Genomic DNA, 18,923 nt, shown 5'->3' with positions numbered 1-18,923 from the left:
AACAAAGCCAGGAAACCCTCTTCAGAGAATATCTTATGTATTATATGAATACATCGCCTGTCAATTAAAAACCTATGGCCTATAGAAAAGGGTAGAATAGAAGGTGGGACATATGGAGGCACAACGAATCCTGCAGTAGAGCCAGGTTACCTGTGCTCAGGCACCATGCCCTGTCTGGTCACATCTTCCCAGGCAAATGCAAGATGCAGCGGTGCAGAAGCGGCACAAACGTTGCTGGAGAAACTAACCACTGTCTGGTTGGATTTAAGGCCTACTCCCATACTCAACGCTTCTTGTGTGGCCAAGAACCTAAGGCCATGGACCTGTGGGAAAACCAAATACAACTGTTCTGATAAATGAATGTAGCAATAAAGTGATTCCTAATGAGAGTCTGTTATACTCCTAGATCAGAGACTTGCTCAGCCATCAGCAGAAGAGCTTCCTCCTGGGGTAAATGGGATCAATCACAGAGCTCCACAGCTGGACAACGTGAAGACAGTGAGCCCTAACACTCAACCCTAAATGCCTCCATCAAATCCCTCCCTCCAGGGCATGAAATTTATTAGAAGAGCCAATGGGAATGAAGGAATCCACCGAAAGAAGGCCCTCTAGACACAACAGGGTCAAAGCTTTTTGAACGCAGACCGTGGCAGCATGCTCAGAGCTAAGCTAAATGGAGACCTAGTGCTGAGAGGGGAAGCTCCGATCCTAACTCAGAAGCTCATAATTGACAATTACTCTCAAAGGAAAACATAGTTTTCTCCATTGGAGGCCCCACACCCAACAGATGGCCAACAGAAAACAAACTCAGTGATGCTTGAGGGGTTCTTTTTCTCATACTATTTTTGTCTGAGTATCCTTTTTACCTTACAGCTCTTTTGCTTATACATTTCATTTCATTGCGTGGTTTTACTATTTTTGTCTGAGTATTTTTTTTTACCTTACAGGTCTTTTGCTGATACATTTTCATTTCCAGTGATGTGGTTTTATGGGAGTTCTGTTTGTCTTTGCATCTACACGTTTCTTGTGTCTTCGCTTTGACTCCTTTTCTTTTACTTTGCTTGGTCGTTCTTTTGCTGTTGTTCCTTGTTTGTTTTCTAATTAGAGAGAGAGAGAGAGAGAGAGAGAGAGAGAGAGAGAGAGGGTATGGATTTGGTGAGTGGGGTAGTAAGTAGGATTTGGGGGAGGGGAAAGCATGATCGCACTATTTCGTGTGATTAAAAAGTCTATTAAAAGTATCTGGGCGAGGGGAGGAGGCAGTAAAGAACAGGTATGGTGGTGCACGCCTTTAATCCCAGCACTGAGGAGGTAGAAGTAGGCTGATTGATGAGAGCTCAAAGTGAGCCTGATCTACACAGCAAACTCCAGTCCAGGCAGAAATATATAGTGAGACCTTAGGTCAAAAACAAAACAAAAACCTACCAATAACTACTAATAAATAATTGATTTGGGGGCCAAGGAGATGGTTCAATGACTAAAGGAAATAACTTGCCATTGAGCCTCAGTTCAATCCCTGCAATCAAGCACAGCATAAACTAGGTGTGATGTCACAGGCCTATAATCCCAGCATTGAAAAAGTGGAGGCAAGAGGATCACAAGTTCAAGATCATCCTCAGCTTCTACGTTGAAGTCGGTGTGAGATTCATTAGACCATGTCTTAAAATAGATAAATAAAATGTCTTATTTTAGACAGAATTCTTTATGTCCAGATCTACAGGTATGAATGTTTCCACACCTCACTTTTCACATGGCCCAGCTTTTATCTGAAGCGTTACAGATGGTTTCCTTTGATGCAAAGTTGAACCTACTGAGAGGCAACCCAGGAGTGTCATGAAATTCTCTCTTTAATAGAGAACCATAAATAAATATGAACAGAAAGGAAACACAAAGTGAGTCCACATACATCTGAGAAAAACCCATTTGTAAGAGAGTTATCACTGCCAATGCCTGCCCTCCCAGCAACTAGGCAGCAGAGGCAGGAGGACACCTGCATTGGCAGGAAGAGTCAGCATTGAAAGTTTCCAGGTCAGCCTAGTTATAAGCACGACCCAGCCTTAGGGGGGACAGAACATTGACTGCTCTCGGAGAAGACATGAGTTCAGTTCCCAGCACCTATGCACTGTAACCCAGTTTTGCCTGTAATTCCAGTTACACAAATCTGACACCGTCTTCTGTCATTCTCCGGTACCAGGCACACATTCTGTGTACATTTGGACAAAGCCCTCATAGACATAAAGCAAAAATAAACATCTTTAAACAAACAAACCAAGTGTGATGGTGTATCCCTTTAATCCCAGAACTCAGGAGCCAGAGCCAGATGGCTCTAACTTCAAGGCAAGCTTTGTAACTGCAAGTTCTAAGCCAGTCAGGGATACATAATGAGACTTTGGTTTGTTTTTTTTTGTTTTTTTGTTTTTTTGGTTTTTTTGGAGCTGGGGACCGAACCCAGGGCCTTGTGCTTCCTAGGCAAGCGCTCTACCACTGAGCTAAATCCCCAACCCTGAGACTTTGTAAAACACAAAACAAAACATAAAAAAAAAAAAAAACAAATCGAAGAGGGGCAGGGGCAGAGGACACACACACACACACACACACACACACACACTCACACATACTCACACACATTCATATATACTCACACACACCCATATGCATACACATTCACACATATAACACACCCACACCCACATACACACACACATACACACACTCACACTCACATACACACACACTCACACACACACATACACACTCACACACTCACACATACACCACACAGAAAGACAGACAGACAGACAGAGAGACAAGAGCAATACAACACACCAAAACAGGACAGCCCTAGGACAGACTTAGTGGCCGCACTAAGGAGACAGGCAGGGCCTGCTGTGACTATTGAGAAGACAGTGAGGGCTTTTTCATGGATGTGTGGGAGGGGGACTGGGTCGGGGGTGGGGGGCACTGACACCGACTGTCAAACTTTTGTTGAGAAAAGGTCAGCAGCTACAGTGTGAAAAGCAGTTCTGAAGAGAATGAGGCCCAGGGCAGGCATTTACAAACCTATTATTTAATAGTGCGTTCGGGTGCCAATGGTGACCCGAGCTACGCACCGAGAGTAACCTGGTGAAAGAACCTGAAAAGACCTAGCCCATGTACTCATTACAAGCCAGTGTGAATGCCAAGGATGAAAATCAGCCTAGGATGGTGTCCAGGTGCTGGATTTTGGCTATCTGATTTGTTACATCATGAATTGAATTTGAAAGGTAAAGGCAGATTTGGCTGATGTTAAAATGTTAACAGAATGATCCATGTGCTGCCTTTGTGGATAAAGGCAGTTACCACTAAGTCTGACAACCTGAATTCAGCTCTCAGTATTCACACAGCAGAAAAAGAGAGCTGAGTCATACAGTTGTCCTTTAACGTCTACATGCATGCCTTAGCATGTGTGCCACACACACACACACACACACACACACAAACACACACACACACACACACACACAAAATGAATAAATATATGTTGGGACTAGAGATGGCTCATTAATAAAGAGCTATACTGCTTTTGCAGAGGACCTGAGTTCATGTCCCAGCATCTATAGCAGGTGCTTCAAACTGCCTGTAACTCCAGTTCCAGGATCCTTGTCTCCAAGGGCACTGATGGCACTCACATACCCAAACACACAGAGAGACACACATAATTAACACATAAAAGTAAGGCCAGGCCTGGTGACACACACCTTTCATCTAGGTACTCAGTAGGCAGAAGCAGGCCAGTTTCAGACCAGCCTGGTCTACATAGCGAGTTTCAGGACAGTCAGGGCTACACAAAGAGACCCTGTTTCAAATAAATAAATTGTTTCTAAAATTTTTAAATATTGAAACTCATTTTGGTAGTGCTATGAATATTTTTTCAGAAGTAATTTGCCCAAATTCACAGGCAACACCAAGTGTTATAATTTTCACAGCAAAGCACCTAGTGGGCTGCTTGTTAAAATTTTTGTTATCATCTGTTGCTACTTAATTAGAGCCCTTAAATACATTGTCTCAAGACAAAAGTGAGTCTTTAGACAGTCAAGCGATTTCTGCAGATCAGGAATTCATTGCAACTTTGCTAGGTGTCTCGATGGCTGTGAAGATGTCCACAAAGGTGATCTTTTTTTCCAGGTAGGCCTGGGGCAGGAAGAGTGACTGAATTTGACACTCTCATATACAGCAAGCTGGTGGCTTTTGTTCTTCCCCTTGGGAATGTCTTCACAGGGCTACTTTGGTATCCTCATGAACATGGAACAAGTGATCCAAGAGAGAAAGACACAAATGTCAAATAGCATAACCCTCTGTGGTGATTTGAATGAGAATGGCCCCCATCTGTTCATATGTCTGGATATTTGGTCCCTGGTTGGGGGACTGTTTAAGAAGGATTTGGAGGTGTGACCTTGGAGGAGGTGCGTTACTGAGGGTGGGTTTTGGGGTTTCAAAACCCAATCCATTCCTAGTATCATGTCTTTCCCTGCCCGCAATGTGCAGATCAAATGTGAGCTCGGAGCTCCTGCTCCAGCGCCACGTCTTCAGCCAGCTGTCATGATTCCCAACACAATGATCACGGAATAAGTCCCTGAAACTTTAAGCAAGCCCCCCAATTAAATGTTCACTTTTATACATTGCCTTGGTCATGGTATCTCCTTCCAGCAATAGAAAAGTGACTTGACAATACCCAGCTCATATACTGCTATTTCTTCTGTATCCCATAAGGGATTGAAGTCAGACATATTTAGCATGGATGGGAGTATACAGAGCTAAGGACCATCCATCTCATCATCTTGGATACTGGCCGCCCATATGTTCTACTTACATTCGGTTATGATAAAAACACTCTGACCAAGAGCAACATAGGGGAAGAAAGGATTTATTTATTTGCCTTTTACTTCAGGGTCAAAGACCACCACTGAGAGAAACCAGGGCAGGATGTTGAAGGAAATACTGCGGAGGAATACTGCTTGCTGACTTGTTCACTCATGTGCATGCTCAACTAACTTCCTCACAGAAGCTGAGACCAGATTGATCCACAGGAGACTGAAATCTTCTACATCTATCAGCAGTCAAGGCAGTCTCTCAGAGGTATGCACATGGAATAACCTTTCCTTAATTGAGTCTGTATTTAATCTTTGGTTTGTTTGAGACAGGGTCTCATTATGGAGTCTTGGCTATAGAAAAGAGTCTGGCCTTGAGCTCCCAGAGACCTGCTTCTGCCTCCCAAATGCTGGGATCAACAGTATTTGCCACCATGCCTGACAATTGAGACTCCTTTTCAGGTGATTCCAGGCTGCGTCAAGTTGACACCTCATGCAAGCTAGGACGCATACTTTTCCATCTGACCACATGGTACTGTGCCACAGAGTCTTCTGGTGTGCACTCTAGCTCTCAGCTCATCTGACTTTACTCAGAGATAGATTTTTGGAGACAAGTATGCCCTCCACACCCTTAGGGTACTCCTTTATTAATATTGTATCTGTCAGGCCACCTCCAGTCAGTGTTAAGCATCAGGAAATTTGACAACATAATCCCTGACAAGGTTCCTAAGGGTGATAAATACCTCTTGCTAAGGAAGGACACAGAAGACCTGCCTCCTGAGCTCTACTGATATCTGCATTTCAGCTCATGCCAGTCTCCTCATGCATTCCTTTCTGACTAGTTCTTTCCCCACCTCAGAACCTGTGAATTCACCATGCTCTGGAATGCTTTTTCCCTTGATTTCCATCCCACTCCTATCTGCTAACCCCTACCTTCTTCTTATCCTAGGCATCTGCTTAAATGTCAACACCTCAGAGAGAATGTCACTGCTCTCTTAGGACTCTAGCAGAGCAATGGGCCCTCATAATTGGGGCCCTGAGCCAAGTCTCTCAAAGATGCACTTGAAGAGGAATCTGTCGTTCCAAGGAAAACAGCTCCAGCAGAACTATCATGGAGGAAGCTAGGCACAGTTAAGTCTGGTCCGGTGTAAACAATGCTGATAAGAAAGGTAAGTGTTGCTATGGTGGTTGGTCTTTTGGTGAATGTATCCTTGTCTTCAACTCCTCCGAGACTTGACTTGTATAACAACACTAGTGAATATATAAAAGCAGATTTCCTGAAAATATCAAGGGATAAATAAAAAAAAAACCTGAAAAAATTCCTTTGATTTGATGTTTTTCAAAGCATCTTTCCTTCTACTCTGGCATTGGATTATTTTATTCACTTGTTATGTTGCTAAATGTTGAGAAATTCTCTGGGGGGCAGGGTGAGATGGGATTGCACAGCTGCAGCTTTGAGGGTCTCTAAAGGCTGGGAAATGATGCCGCCTTTGGCCTAGAGAACCATGGCAAGAGCTGGGAACCCTAGGAGCTCCCTGCAAGACAGTCTCATGGAGACTCTTCCTCACAGCCTTACCCGCTCTGCTAACCTAGATAGATCAATTCTGCATATGTAAACTCTGTTCAATTCCCCAAAGATATGAGTGAATTCAGCCTTCCCAGAACATATTTTTATAGCAGACCTTGACTCCTGGTATCCTAGTCTCAAGAAACACACCAAACACTTCCTCCAAAGTTTTTATTAGGTCATGAAAGGAATTTAAGAAAGTGATGTTTCTTCTCTCTCCTCATGCTGTCTCTGTTAGTTACTTTTCTATTGCTGAGACAAAACACCGTGACCATGTTGTCTGATCCAAGAAAGAGTTTATCTGGGAGTTTAGTTCCAGAGGGCTAGAGTCCTCATGTGGGGAAGCATGGCAGCAAGCCACAGACATGCAGGTTGGTGCAGGATGCTGAGAGACCACATCTTGAATAGAAACCATGAAACAAAGAGACTGAACTGGAAATGGCACAAGGCTTTTAATCTTGAAGACCACCATCTGTGACATATTGGGGTTTTTTTTTTGTTTTTTTTGTTTTTGTTTTTTGTTGTTGTTGTTGTTTTTAAACCAGAACATTTATTTTATGACCGATTGAAATCCTCAAGATGAACTGGATGCTGCAACAGCTGCCCTCTTGGGTTTAGGTGTTGTTCCTTCACGAAATCCATGTCTGAATCTTCGGTAGACAATCTTTAGGTGTCTCATCCGACCAGTCCCGGTAGTGTTTCGCCTCTTAGCCTTGGCATTCCAGTTATACTTTCTCTTGCGCTTGGCAGGGTAGCCACATTTGCCACAGGTCGACTTCTGAAGGTGGTATGCCTTGGAGCCACAGCGGCGGCACAGCGTGTGCGTCATATTTCGATGCTTTCCAAAGGATGACCTTCCTTTGGTCATTTTGCTTCTACTGGCGAGGCCAAAGAGCGTAACATATTGTTTTGCACCAAGGCTGCCCCTCCTAAAACTATCTCAAACAGCACTTCCCACCGGGGACCAAATACTCAACTACAGGAGCCTATGGGGACATTTCTCATTCAAACCACAGTACTTATCACACGGTGTCATTGGAATATTTAATATCCCACTTTTCCAAGTAAGAACATGACGTTCAGAGAGTTTTAGATGTGGTGACCAAACTCACTGCATTAGGAGTGGCTTTCCTAGGACTTGAAGCCAAGGCCAGTTGCCTGAAGCCTAGGCTGTCGGCTTTTACTTTGTGTCACAGGATACTAGTGATGAAGCACTTACGAGGAAGAAGCTTACTCAGGAGAAGTGCAGCATTAACACAGGGGACAGGAGAAGGAGAGAAGATTGTAAATAAGGAAATGCAGTAAATGTCATTCAAGTCTGCACAGGAAGCACGGGGCCCGGTAAAGCAGCAGAAACAAGACATTAGTGTTTGTAGAGAAGTAGCCCATCTAAGTAGCCCTTAGATGAGTACTCTGGCAGTAAGTCTACACAGCTTTAGTATGCACCCCACTCCTGTGGGATCCTCAGAAAAATTAGATCTGTGGTGTAAAGTTATTGTTTTGATGACCAGCCACCCTTTGCCTTTCTGCTTTAACAGTATCATTTGCTCTGGGAGGCTAAGTGTCCCCGACTTTATTACAGCTGAGTAGCCTAGACAATATTTCATATGCATTATAAACACAGGCTGCAGGCTGGGGATTTAGCTCAGTGGTAGAGCGCTTACCTAGGAAGCGCAAGGCCCTGGGTTCGGTCCCCAGCTCCGAAAAAAAGAACAAAAAAAAAAAATAAATAAACACAGGCTGCTACATAATTTACTTATTTGATTCTATATTTGATAATATGTGGACTTTTTATACAATACTTTATCTACTCAGTTTCTCATTATTGACAATGGAGAATTAAAATACTCAGCATAATTTTGAACTTATAAATTGCCCTTTTTTTTTTTTTGAGACAGAGTTTCTCTGTGCAGAGCTGGCTGTTATGGAACTCACTCTATAGGGCAGGCTGCCCTCAAGTTCCAGGACAGCCAAGGCTACACAGAGAAACTCTTCATCTAACCAACAACAATGTATCCTACGGCCAAAGGGAAACCCAGAACTGGTAATCAGTGGCCGGAGAGTTCATTGTTTCAACTTAGATTTCCAGGTGGGCTTACGCTATTTATTTAACATTTCTGGACCAGACAGCTTCCCGGAGGGTATGTTCCTATCCAGGTGACTGACCGGTCCATTTGGATTAACTCTTAAGGGTTGGGGGACAATGCTACGGCTTTGTTCTTGTCCAGAAATCCTCCAGCTAGATAAGAATCTTAAGATCTTTCAGGAAGTTTAGAATATCCTGTCACCACCCAGGGCCAGTGAGTGATTCCTTCAGGTCTCATTCTTTCAGGCCTGCAGTCTTGATTCTTGCTGCTACAGGGGCAGGTACGCAGCTATGAGGGTGCATCCTGTATGATCTCCAAGACTGTCGATGTCTAACCAGCGACTTAGCTGTCTCTTCAGTTTCTGTTATCTCCTGTTTTTCAGCTGTCTTTGTCCTCAGCCTTCTCTGCTGGCACTGCCACAGGCTGACAGTCAGTAGTCAATAAGCTCTCTTGACAGGGAACCAACTGGATGGAGCTAGCTTTGAGGGGGGTGAGTAGAGAGAGAGAGAGAGAGAGAGAGAGAGATTAATGTGGGTTCAAAGGTCATTATAGAACTGAGGGTCACAGTGCTGTGTGGAATATGTGGGTCACAGTGTGGCAATGAAGATGGTTTGCTGGGTAAAAGTGCCTGCTGTCAGAGAGTTCCTGGGGGCCACTTGGTGGAAGGAAACAACCAGCTCCTGAAACGATCCTCTGGCCTTCACACACACACACACACCGAGGTGTGGTCCGCATTGATAAAATAAATAAGAATGCAGCCTTCCCTTCACAGGATCAGAACCACAGTTTTCTTTTCAATTTTTTTTTCTACTTCTTCTTTCTTCCTGGTTCTTTACCCTTTCATTCTCTTTGTAGAGCATTTGCTCCTAGCAGTTACACAGAACTCTAAGGAAGTGACCTACAGCATACTAGCTGTACAATAAATGGTACTATAACAACAGGAATTTGTAGTAAAATTCACTCACTTTGGTCGTTTGGCCAAGGTGAGGGTAAATGTTTTATTCCAGTTTTAATAATCTTTTCTCTCTCATGACCTATCGCACAGTACATAATAAATAGGTCTATATTGCTAGACCTGTTTATGGGCTGTAGAATGAATCAAGTGGACGAATCGACCGTTTTGAAGAGGCTTCAGAAGAGGCCTGACAAAGACTCTGTAGGTTAGAGAACGATCCAGACCAACGCCAGGTGGAAACTGCTGGTGCAGAGGAAGAAAGAAGTCAGCCTCGAGGCAAAAAAGGTGAAGCAGGCTGGAGCAGGAAGCAACCGTCAGATCCAGAAGGGTGAATGTGGAGGGGCAGGTAGAGAAGTAGGCTGTGTCAGCAGCAGAGAGAGTCCCTGAGCGTTGACTCACACCAGGTATTAGATATAGGTTGGTGTGGGGCGTGCTACCCCAGCATTTGTGAGTATCATTTGCTTTATGGGGTTCAGGGGGAGCTAAGCCCCTCTTCTAACTGAAGTGTTCCATATGTTTTTGGGTCTGCTGCCCTTGACAGGATTTTATGATGCCCATGTGGCCTCCAGTTTCAATTCTCTCCAATGAACTCATAGGGTGGCTTCCTTCCTAGTCCCAGGGACTAGCCATTTATCAGTCTGTGCCAGATGTGTGGTGCCTGCCAGTTGGTGCCGTTTCTGGGTTTCACTCAGGGGCTGCGACATTCTTTTCCCTCAAAATAGAGTCCAAAGCTGCTTGTAAAATAGTTTTCCAGGGCAAAAGAGAGCCTGAAAACCCACTATTTTAAAGCAGCATGGAGTAACTTAGGGTAGAGTACAGCCAGACCTCAACAGTTGGTCACAACAGGTTCTTTTCTATCCGGAAAAATGTTCACTGTCAGACACACATAGTTGCTCAATGATAAACAGATGAGGAAACTGAAACGTGTTCCCAGCTTGGTGCTTACTGTACAGTTTTTGCAAATTCAGTGTTTGTGGGAGAAGGCTGTGGGGGGGGTGTCTCCTTTTCCAGTGTTCTTCTGTACTTTAGTTGATGTTTAAGAAAAGATTTTAGGATGTGGAAAACATTCACATTTATTGCTAACTATCAAAACTTCTTCCCCCTATTTAAATGGAAAGGCCTTTGGATTTAACAAAATTAATCTCCGTTTTTCAATTAAAATTATTTTATTATTTTATGTGAATGGTTGTTTTGCCTGCAGTATGTCCGTCTGTACATTCCATGGTTATGAAGTAACACATTCCCGAAGTAGTCTGAAGAAGGTATCAGATTCTTTGGACCTGAAGTTACAGACAGCTGTAAGCCACCATGGGACTCAGTGCTTTTACCTCTGAGTCATCTCTCCAGGCCCCATCGGCAAAACTGACAGGCGACATGAATTCACTGGAAGTAAAATTACCCCCTGACGTTGATTTGTTCATATATAATCATATTGTTTTAGAAGGGCACACACCAGTTTATTTAATTGACTGTTGATGATCTTGGCTAGTATAGGGAAAACTACTGGGGTTGGTGTTTGAGATATGGGTCAGCAATTGCCAGCAATGGCTGCTCTTCCAGGGACTCAGGCTTAATTCCTAGCACCACATGATGGCTCACAACCATCTGTAACTCCGGTTCTAGGGGATCTTTTTGCCTTCTTTTGGCTTACTCAGGCATAACGAACACGTATGGTGTACATACATACAGGCAGGCAGACACTCATACACATAAAATAAAATCTTTAAATGCACAACTCAATTTTCATGGTAGTTATGTGCAATATATGTAAATATATACCTTGAAAATAGATATCTGGGCCATTGAAATGGCTCGACTCCTTAAGGCCCCTTTCACTATGCAGGAGGAGCACCTGAGTGTGATCCCTGGGCCACACATGGTGGAAGGAGAGAACTGACTCCTGAATGTTGTCCCTGTGGCACGTGCACGCACCCAAAAGAAATAAGCTAAAACCTAACAAAATTATCTTTTTAAAAAATAGACTGTGGAACGATTCACTGAGTGCCTTTTATTAAACATTTTTTTCTTCCCTTCTTACTAATGTTTGAGAAGTTATGGAGGGAAATATGAGATGAAGGTTTTCAAACAAAAGGCCTTTTGTTCTCCCTTTGTTTTGTCCTCCTTGCCTTTTCTTTTGATCTCCGCTCCTGTTGAGTGGACAGCCTGGGAGAGGGCTTTGCAGATCTTTGCAATAAGTAAATAAGCTGAAATGGAATATTTCCGCAGCCGGTTCTGTAGGTTAGGGAGCACGTTCTCAGGAGACCACCAACTGTTGCGTGGCCTGCTCCGCTCTCTGAGAAAGACTTCCTCACCAGCAAGTCCCTCTCATGCCTTTGTTATTTCACTCTAACTAAGACTTGCTTGGTGGGATTGCAAGTCTGAATTTCACCTACAGATTAGCACTTGTAAAGTGTGTGTGTGTGTGTGTGTGTGTGTGTGTGTGTGTGTGTGTGTGTGTGTGTGTGTGTGTGTTGGAGTATCAAACCTGTAAGGAATGTAACTGGTACATTCCCCATTTAGTTAATATGGGGTTTGTGAATGAATCTGTGTTTGTGTGTGTGTTGTGTCTGTTTGCCCAACAAACAAAAGCTATGAATGCCCTGTGGCTAAAAATAAGGGAGCTTAAAGAAATTTGTTTTCTTTTCCCTCATCTTCTTGGCAGTAACTAACCAACCACGTTCTGGAACTTACTAGAGAAGACTAGAGAAGTACATTTCCAGTAGAATATTATAGTTGACCATTGATAGTCAAGCTAACACCTTACTAGAAAATCTTACTAGAATTCTTCGGTGTTTGTTTTTTGTTTAATTTTTAATTTAAAAAAAATTTAGTTGTTGTTTAAAACCTAAGTTTTAAAATGTCACAAGTAAAATGTTTTATTTGTTTTGTTTTGTTAGAGACAGGGTTTCTTGTAGCTCAGGCTAGCCTCAAAGTTCTATGTAGCTGAGGTTGGCCTTAAATTTCTGATCCTCCTACTTCCCAGGTGCTGGGATTATAGGCTTTTGCATCTTGCTCTCCCTACCTTTTGACAGTGTCAGTGTGTCAAGTCTGGGGCCTCCTGTATCCTGGGCAAACACCCTACCAATTACCAACTGAATCTTCAGACTGTTTTAATCACTTAAAATAGGTTTTAGCTGTTTGTTTGCTTGTTTTTGAGGAAGGATCACAGTATGTAGACTTGTTGGTCTGGAACTGTCTTGGTTCTGGACTCAGAGATCCACCTACCTTTGCCTCCCAAGTTCTGGAATTAAGGGCATGTGCCTGTAACTTTAATGTTTTCAAACCTTATTTTTAATGATGGTTCTTAAACGCTTTAACCTCCCTGTTAGCCCACCACCCACCAGAGATAGTGGGAAAGAAAGAATATGGGGAGAATAGATCTGTTGAGAAAGGTTCTTTGGAGCAACCCCTGTCTGTGTTGTCTGGAAATCGGCAGTTCAGTTCACAGATCAGCAGGCAGTGGTAGCTCGGTCTACTTGCAAACACTTCATGGATACAACAACAGTCCAGTTCAGTAGGCTTGGGTTAGCACAGCAGTGACACGACCTAGCAGAGACAGCCAGGCCTCAGCCTCAGCTTGAGTTAGGAGGTGGGACCAACAGGAACACCAGAAGTTCTCAGCTGTGCCTCTCTCAGAGAAGCGAAGACTCGAGACCCACAAGTGCTGCATGGCTACTGTACCAGCAAGCCAAGCTCTGTCTCCATCACTCCATAAAGTCCTATTTATACCCTCCAAACATCAGGTGACCTCCATGTGCCTTGCCTCAGCACAGCTCTTGCCTCAGCTCATGGAGTCAATCAGCCCAGGACCTGAGAAGCAGCAATAAACTGAATAAACTGCGCACTCCATCATATACATATACATATATGCATATATGTATATATGCATTTCTCTCTGGTGTTTCAACAAATGCAGCTCAACTCTGTAAGGAGGACCAATACGTTGTCAGTGAAGTCCTTCATCACTTGCCCTTTCAGGTGCTTGTTTTAGCAGAACATCATCTCTCCTGTGTCTGCTTCATCAAAATGTTCCTTCAGGAGTCTGCCTTAGCCTTTCACACCTGTGTCCACTTTCATGAAACATTCCTTCGCATGTTTGCCCCAGCAAAATGCCATCCAACCGACTTTTCAAAGAACCTTTAAGTTTCCACTTCATGTGCTACCTGATTTTTTATTTATTTTTAAATAATTTTGGCTTATTTTAAAAATATTTATACCTCAAGGAATATCATTCTAACTGTCTCCTTTTTTTTTCTGCTACCATCATCTTCCCATTTCTAGGGGACTTAGCATTTAAGCATTCTTGTTTTTCATATCTTCAACACAATTCTTTCTTTTGAACACGCCTCCCTCTTTGCCACAGTCCCATCTCTCTGCTCCTGACTGACATCCTGTCTCTAGTTCCCTTCCCCTTTTATCCTTTGATATAGTCCATTCAAGATTTACTCCCATCATTCCTCCAGAAACTACCCATCCAGGCTGTTCACACTGACATCTCATGCTCATCATCCATTCCCTGCATCTTCAGCATCGGTTACGGCTGCCTGCCATCCCCACCTCTGAGTTTTCAGAGATCCTTCCAGGACCCCACGTTCTTATTTTCCTTCCTTCCCATTGGTTATTTCTCAGTCTTCTTTTCTGTTTCTTCCTCTTCTCCCCCACCTCAGTATTGGCCTGCTTCAGGTTCATCACACGGGCACTCTCATGCCCCTCAGAAGTCCTGGCTTAATATTCTACCTGCGTGGCACTGATGCCCAACTTCACAGCTTCCTCCTGCTTTTCTCAAAGCTTTAGGATCATAAGTCCAATTGCCAGGTCAAGAATCCACATGGATAGCTAACAGACACTTCAAGTTTGCCATGACTATACTGTAGCCTCTGGAGCAATGACAACCAGAAGCAATAGCACACTGCACCTCATATGATTATTTACTTATTTTTAGTTTTGTGTGTGAGAATGGATGTGTTTTTGTGCATATGTAGATGCAGGTCTTTTGCAAGAGCAGTAAACATTGCTACCTACCACCTACTGCCTTGCCTTGCCTTGCCTTGCCTTGCCTTGCCTTGCCTTGCCTTGCCTTGCCTTGCCTTGCCTTGCCTTGCCTTGCCTTCCCTTCCCTTCCCTTCCCTTCCCTTTCCTTCCCTTCCCTTCCCTTCCCTTCCCTTTCCTTTCCTCTCCTCTCCTTTCCTTTCTAAGTAGAGTGTCACATGGTCCAGGATATACTTTCTTTGTAGCAGAGTCTGGCCTTAAGTTCCCTATTCTTTTGTCTTCATCTCCCACATTCTTGAGCTATAATGTATATCACAACATTTGGCTTCCTATCTTGGTCTCTAACTTTAAACTAATAGGAACTATAGTTCTGTGGAGAATAGACTGATTGCAGGGATGGGGTAAGGAGGTATAAGATGAACTTTGGCACATATTGCAATAACAGGAAAATGTATGTCTTCATAATTGAAATGTAGACATTTCCAAAAAACACCAAAGGCAACCCAAAGCCATGGCCAAAGTTGGGATAATTTGAGCAGCAAAATAATACTAAGAATGGCTTAGAAGCTATAATATAAAATGAGCACAGTCATCCATACCAATATAAATAATTGAATAGATAAATGAGAAGGGAAAGCCCATTCAATAATCTAAGTAGAAGGAATGATAGAAATGGAAAGTCCTCATTTGGCAAGTGCCACAGTAATAATTGTTCCCTGCAGGGCCATTTAGAGATGCCGCAATTAGAGGCAGCAACATACTCTGGAACAAGATGCTACTGTAATCTCAGCGTGCCTTCCCTCAAGTCACTCATTGATAACAGAGGGTGGAAGGGTTGTTTCACAATGGTGAGACTGAGTGTTCAAAGTACTGCTAATGAGACATGTCACATGCCTTGCCGAGATAGGCCAAGGGGAACAGACAGCATTTCTTCTGTGGTGTTCCTGCCCCAGATCCACAACTCGAAGGTAGCTGTACCAGGCATGGTGCCTTTGGAACTCTATCAGCTTCAGGAGAGCCAAGGCTACGTAGCAAGATGCTGTGTATAAGCAAAGCAAAGCAAACAAAGCAAAACACACGAGTGTAGTTGTGAGAACATCAGAGGACTGAAATGGAGGGAAAGTTTACGAACATCTGCGCCATTCTTCTTCTAAAGCATCAGGTTAAAGAAGAGAAGAAAACAAAAGACTCTCCCAGGATTAGTGCAGTCAGATGGCGTTATAGCCACGACAGTCCTGGGTGTGGTCACTGTACTTTGGTCGTATGAGGTGCTATTATCTGGGAATGAAGCTTATACATGTATCAGTTACAATATTTGGGCGACTTTGAAGAAATGTGAAATGAGCTGGGTTTGGTGGTGAATGCCTTTTATCTTAGAGCATTGGGAGGTAGTCACAGGGCAATCTCTGTGAGTTCGAGGCCAGCCTGGTCAACATGGCAGGACAGCCAGGACTGTAGAGACCCTGTTTCAAAAAGAAAAAAAAAAAGAAGTTTGAAATAGTTCCCAGATAAAAATTTAAAAAGAAAAATAAAAATCTTGGGAGGAAGAAGTGATATTGAGGGTATATGGGAAGGAGTTGGGGAGGATGTGTGGGAGGGAATGGGAGGAGTGGATTTTGTCAAAACACAAAATATACATGTACGAGTGAAATTCTCAAACGATTAAAAATGATATCATTGTGTGTGCATGTGTGTGTGTGTGTGTGTGTGTGTGTGTGTGTGTGTGTGTGTGTGTGCGCGCGCTTGTCAGGCCTGTGTGGAGGGCAGAAATAGCATTAGGTATCTTCCTCTCTTGCCTTGCACTCTGTTTAGATTTCACTAGGTAGCCTTGGCTAGACTGAAACTCACTATGTAGACCAGGCTGGCATGGAAACGCACAGAAATCCACAGAAATTCCCTCACCTCTTCTTCCCAAAATGTGGGATTAAAGCAAAGTGCCACCGTGCCTGGCTATATTTGCTGTTTTGTCTTTGTCTGCTGGCATATGTCTGTTACCCTCTTAAGGAGGTAGAGACATTGTTGCGTTTCATTTCCCGAGCGTTTAGAGTAGTCCTTAGTATACCTAGTCCATGCAGTAAAGCTTATGTAACTCAGTTCAGGTGGGCATCAGATTTGTCATTACTGTTAGTGTTTACAGCAGTGGTCATTCAACCTGGGGCCTTAGGCATGTGAGGGTCCTAACACTAAGCTGTATTCCTCACAGAAACAAATTTATTGTGTATTGTCATGTATTAGAAGGACAGAGAAAACATCATGTCTCCCGCTGATACTTATAAACCATGAGACTGTTATACAATAGATGTGAGTTATCATTTTAAATCATTGGAAGAATATCTAACAATAAGAATTTTAATGTATTGAGGTTCATGCCTTTTATCCTAGCACTTGAAAAGTGAAGGCAGGAGGATCAGAAATTCTTAGCTAAACTGAAGGTTTGGAGCCAGCAGTCTGGGGTACATAAGGTTCTGTCTTAATACAATTAAAACCAAAAACCAAAACATCATCACCACCACCACCACCACCACCACCACCACCACCACCACCACCACCACCACCACCACCACCACCACCACCACCACCAGATAGAACTCTTTTGGTTGTAAGAGAAATGCATATGGATTTTTTTTTTTCTTTTTTCTTTTTTTCGGAGCTGGGGACCGAACCCAGGGCCTTGCGCTTGCTAGGCCAGCGCTCAACCACTGAGCTAAATCCCCAACCCCGGATTTTTTTTAAAGGGAAAAATGTAGTGATTTATTTGTTCAGAAAATTGAGCTACTTAGAAATAAATTTTGCTCTAGATATTCTGGGTAGCAGGGATCTTGAAATTGTCTTTAGAATTTACTGATCCCCGTCCCCCATCACTGCTTATCTTGGCTTCATCTGAAACAGGCTTGGGCAGGTTCTGTTTTCTTCTTCTTCTTCTTCTTCTTCTTCTTCTTCTTCTTCTTCTTCTTCTTCTTCTTCTTCTTCTTCTTCTTCTTCTTCTTCTTCTTCTTCCTTCTTCCTCTTCCTCTTCCTCTTCCTGTTTGTCCGTCCGTCCATCTGTCTGTTTGTCTTTTTGTGGAGCCAGCATCAGATTCTTGCTTATGACAAAAACCCAGAATTCCGGGCCCGGGTAGGTTACCTGCTCACAGCAAAGGGATGTGTATTCTCTTTCTTCTGACAAGGGTTACAGGTTGCAGGAGCCTGAAAAGAGAAAATTACTTACTGAAAAAGCAACGCCATTTATGTGAACTGCTAAGCCAATAGCTGGTGTCAGAAGCACAGTACTCTGACCTCTAGTGGTTACTTTTTAAGATGCCCTTCAGCGTGCCTCCGAAGACTGGAGGCGATTTCACGTCACATCGTCTATCATCATCTAAGGCTTCTGGCGTCTTCCTCTCACCCTGTATTTCGAGGCATTCATCCACTAGAGGCAGCCTTTCTTTTGACGTTGGTATAACATTCCTCCTGTTTTCCCTTTGTTAACACTATCACTCTTTCCCGTTGGGTTCATCCAACTCTTAGGGGAAAACTCTTCTTTAAAAATTACTGTTGTATGGTTTTCAGGCAGGGGACCTTTATTCTGTCCAGTAATTTCTTATACCCGATCGATCTCAGTCCCTGCATCCAACATCAATTCTTGTGTGTATTCCTTGTTTTGAAATTAGAGCTGGATTTTGGTCACAGATTGTGGAAAGTCAATGTAAATCACAGCATATTTGCCTAATGCCTAAGTCCTGGACTTCACAAATTAAGGGCACCTACATTTGTCCAGTTCTCCTAAGAAACAGACTTATCTGTCTTAAGTAGCCACTATCATGTGCATCTAATCTCTGCACAAACAATTCACATGCCCTGTTCTAAGAGCAAATTAGACACACACACATTGTGTCTCATGAATAGGTTATCGATTGGCTTAAATTCTTTAGTGCAACTGATAATTGCTAAGGTTATAAACTAAATCTGTTTCTAAATTTTTATAATTTCTAGATTTATTCTTCCTTTGTCCATTGAGGGTAGTAAGAATCCATTGGTCTTATTATGACTCACGTTTTCCCCTTCAGTTTTCACTATAGAGACAAAAACAAATAAACAACAACAACAACAACAACAACAACAAAAACAACAAAAACACAGGGGCAGGAGATGCAGCTTACTGGTACCGTGCTTGCTTAGCATGCAGAAGTCCCTGGGTCCCAATACATGAACTGCTAAACCACTCATCCTTCAACAAAAATCTGCATCACTCTAAAAACATAAAGACCTCATTCCACATTTTTCATATCACTCCTTTCTTTTCGCTTTTCAAACTTAAAGTTATTCATTACTGGTAAAGAAAGTATTACATATTCTTATGGAATCATTAAATGAAACCTGACTACCTAGGCTGTCTCTGCTGAAGCAGAAATAGAAGCCTACTGCGGTGAGCCACAACCATAATCCCAGCAGTAGGAGGCAGATGTAGGCAGGAGTTTGGTGTTAAATGACTTTTGTTATTC

The 18,923-nt window shown here is 43.1% G+C and overlaps 1 protein-coding gene across 1 annotated transcript; it reads right to left on the bottom strand.

The window, feature by feature from the left end:
- Positions 1-6,949: 6,949 nt before the first annotated feature.
- LOC116883726 (60S ribosomal protein L37-like) lies at positions 6,950-7,294 on the bottom strand. The gene has a single exon (XM_032884959.1). It carries the CDS (start codon positions 7,277-7,279, stop codon positions 6,986-6,988), a length of 294 nt encoding a protein of 97 aa, XP_032740850.1. The 5' UTR covers positions 7,280-7,294; the 3' UTR covers positions 6,950-6,985.
- Between the last annotated feature and the right edge of the window lie 11,629 nt (positions 7,295-18,923).

Source organism: Rattus rattus, chromosome 14, assembly GCF_011064425.1.
Source record: "Rattus rattus isolate New Zealand chromosome 14, Rrattus_CSIRO_v1, whole genome shotgun sequence".
NCBI lineage: Eukaryota > Metazoa > Chordata > Mammalia > Rodentia > Muridae > Rattus > Rattus rattus.
The sequence above is the reverse complement of the archived record's forward strand: the minus strand, read 5'-3'. Positions and strand labels throughout refer to the sequence as shown.

Bases quoted from the DNA above. Each gene is read 5' to 3' on its own strand.
- LOC116883726 (XM_032884959.1), bottom strand. From the start codon at position 7,279: ATGACCAAAGGAAGGTCATCCTTTGGAAAGCATCGAAATATGACGCAC.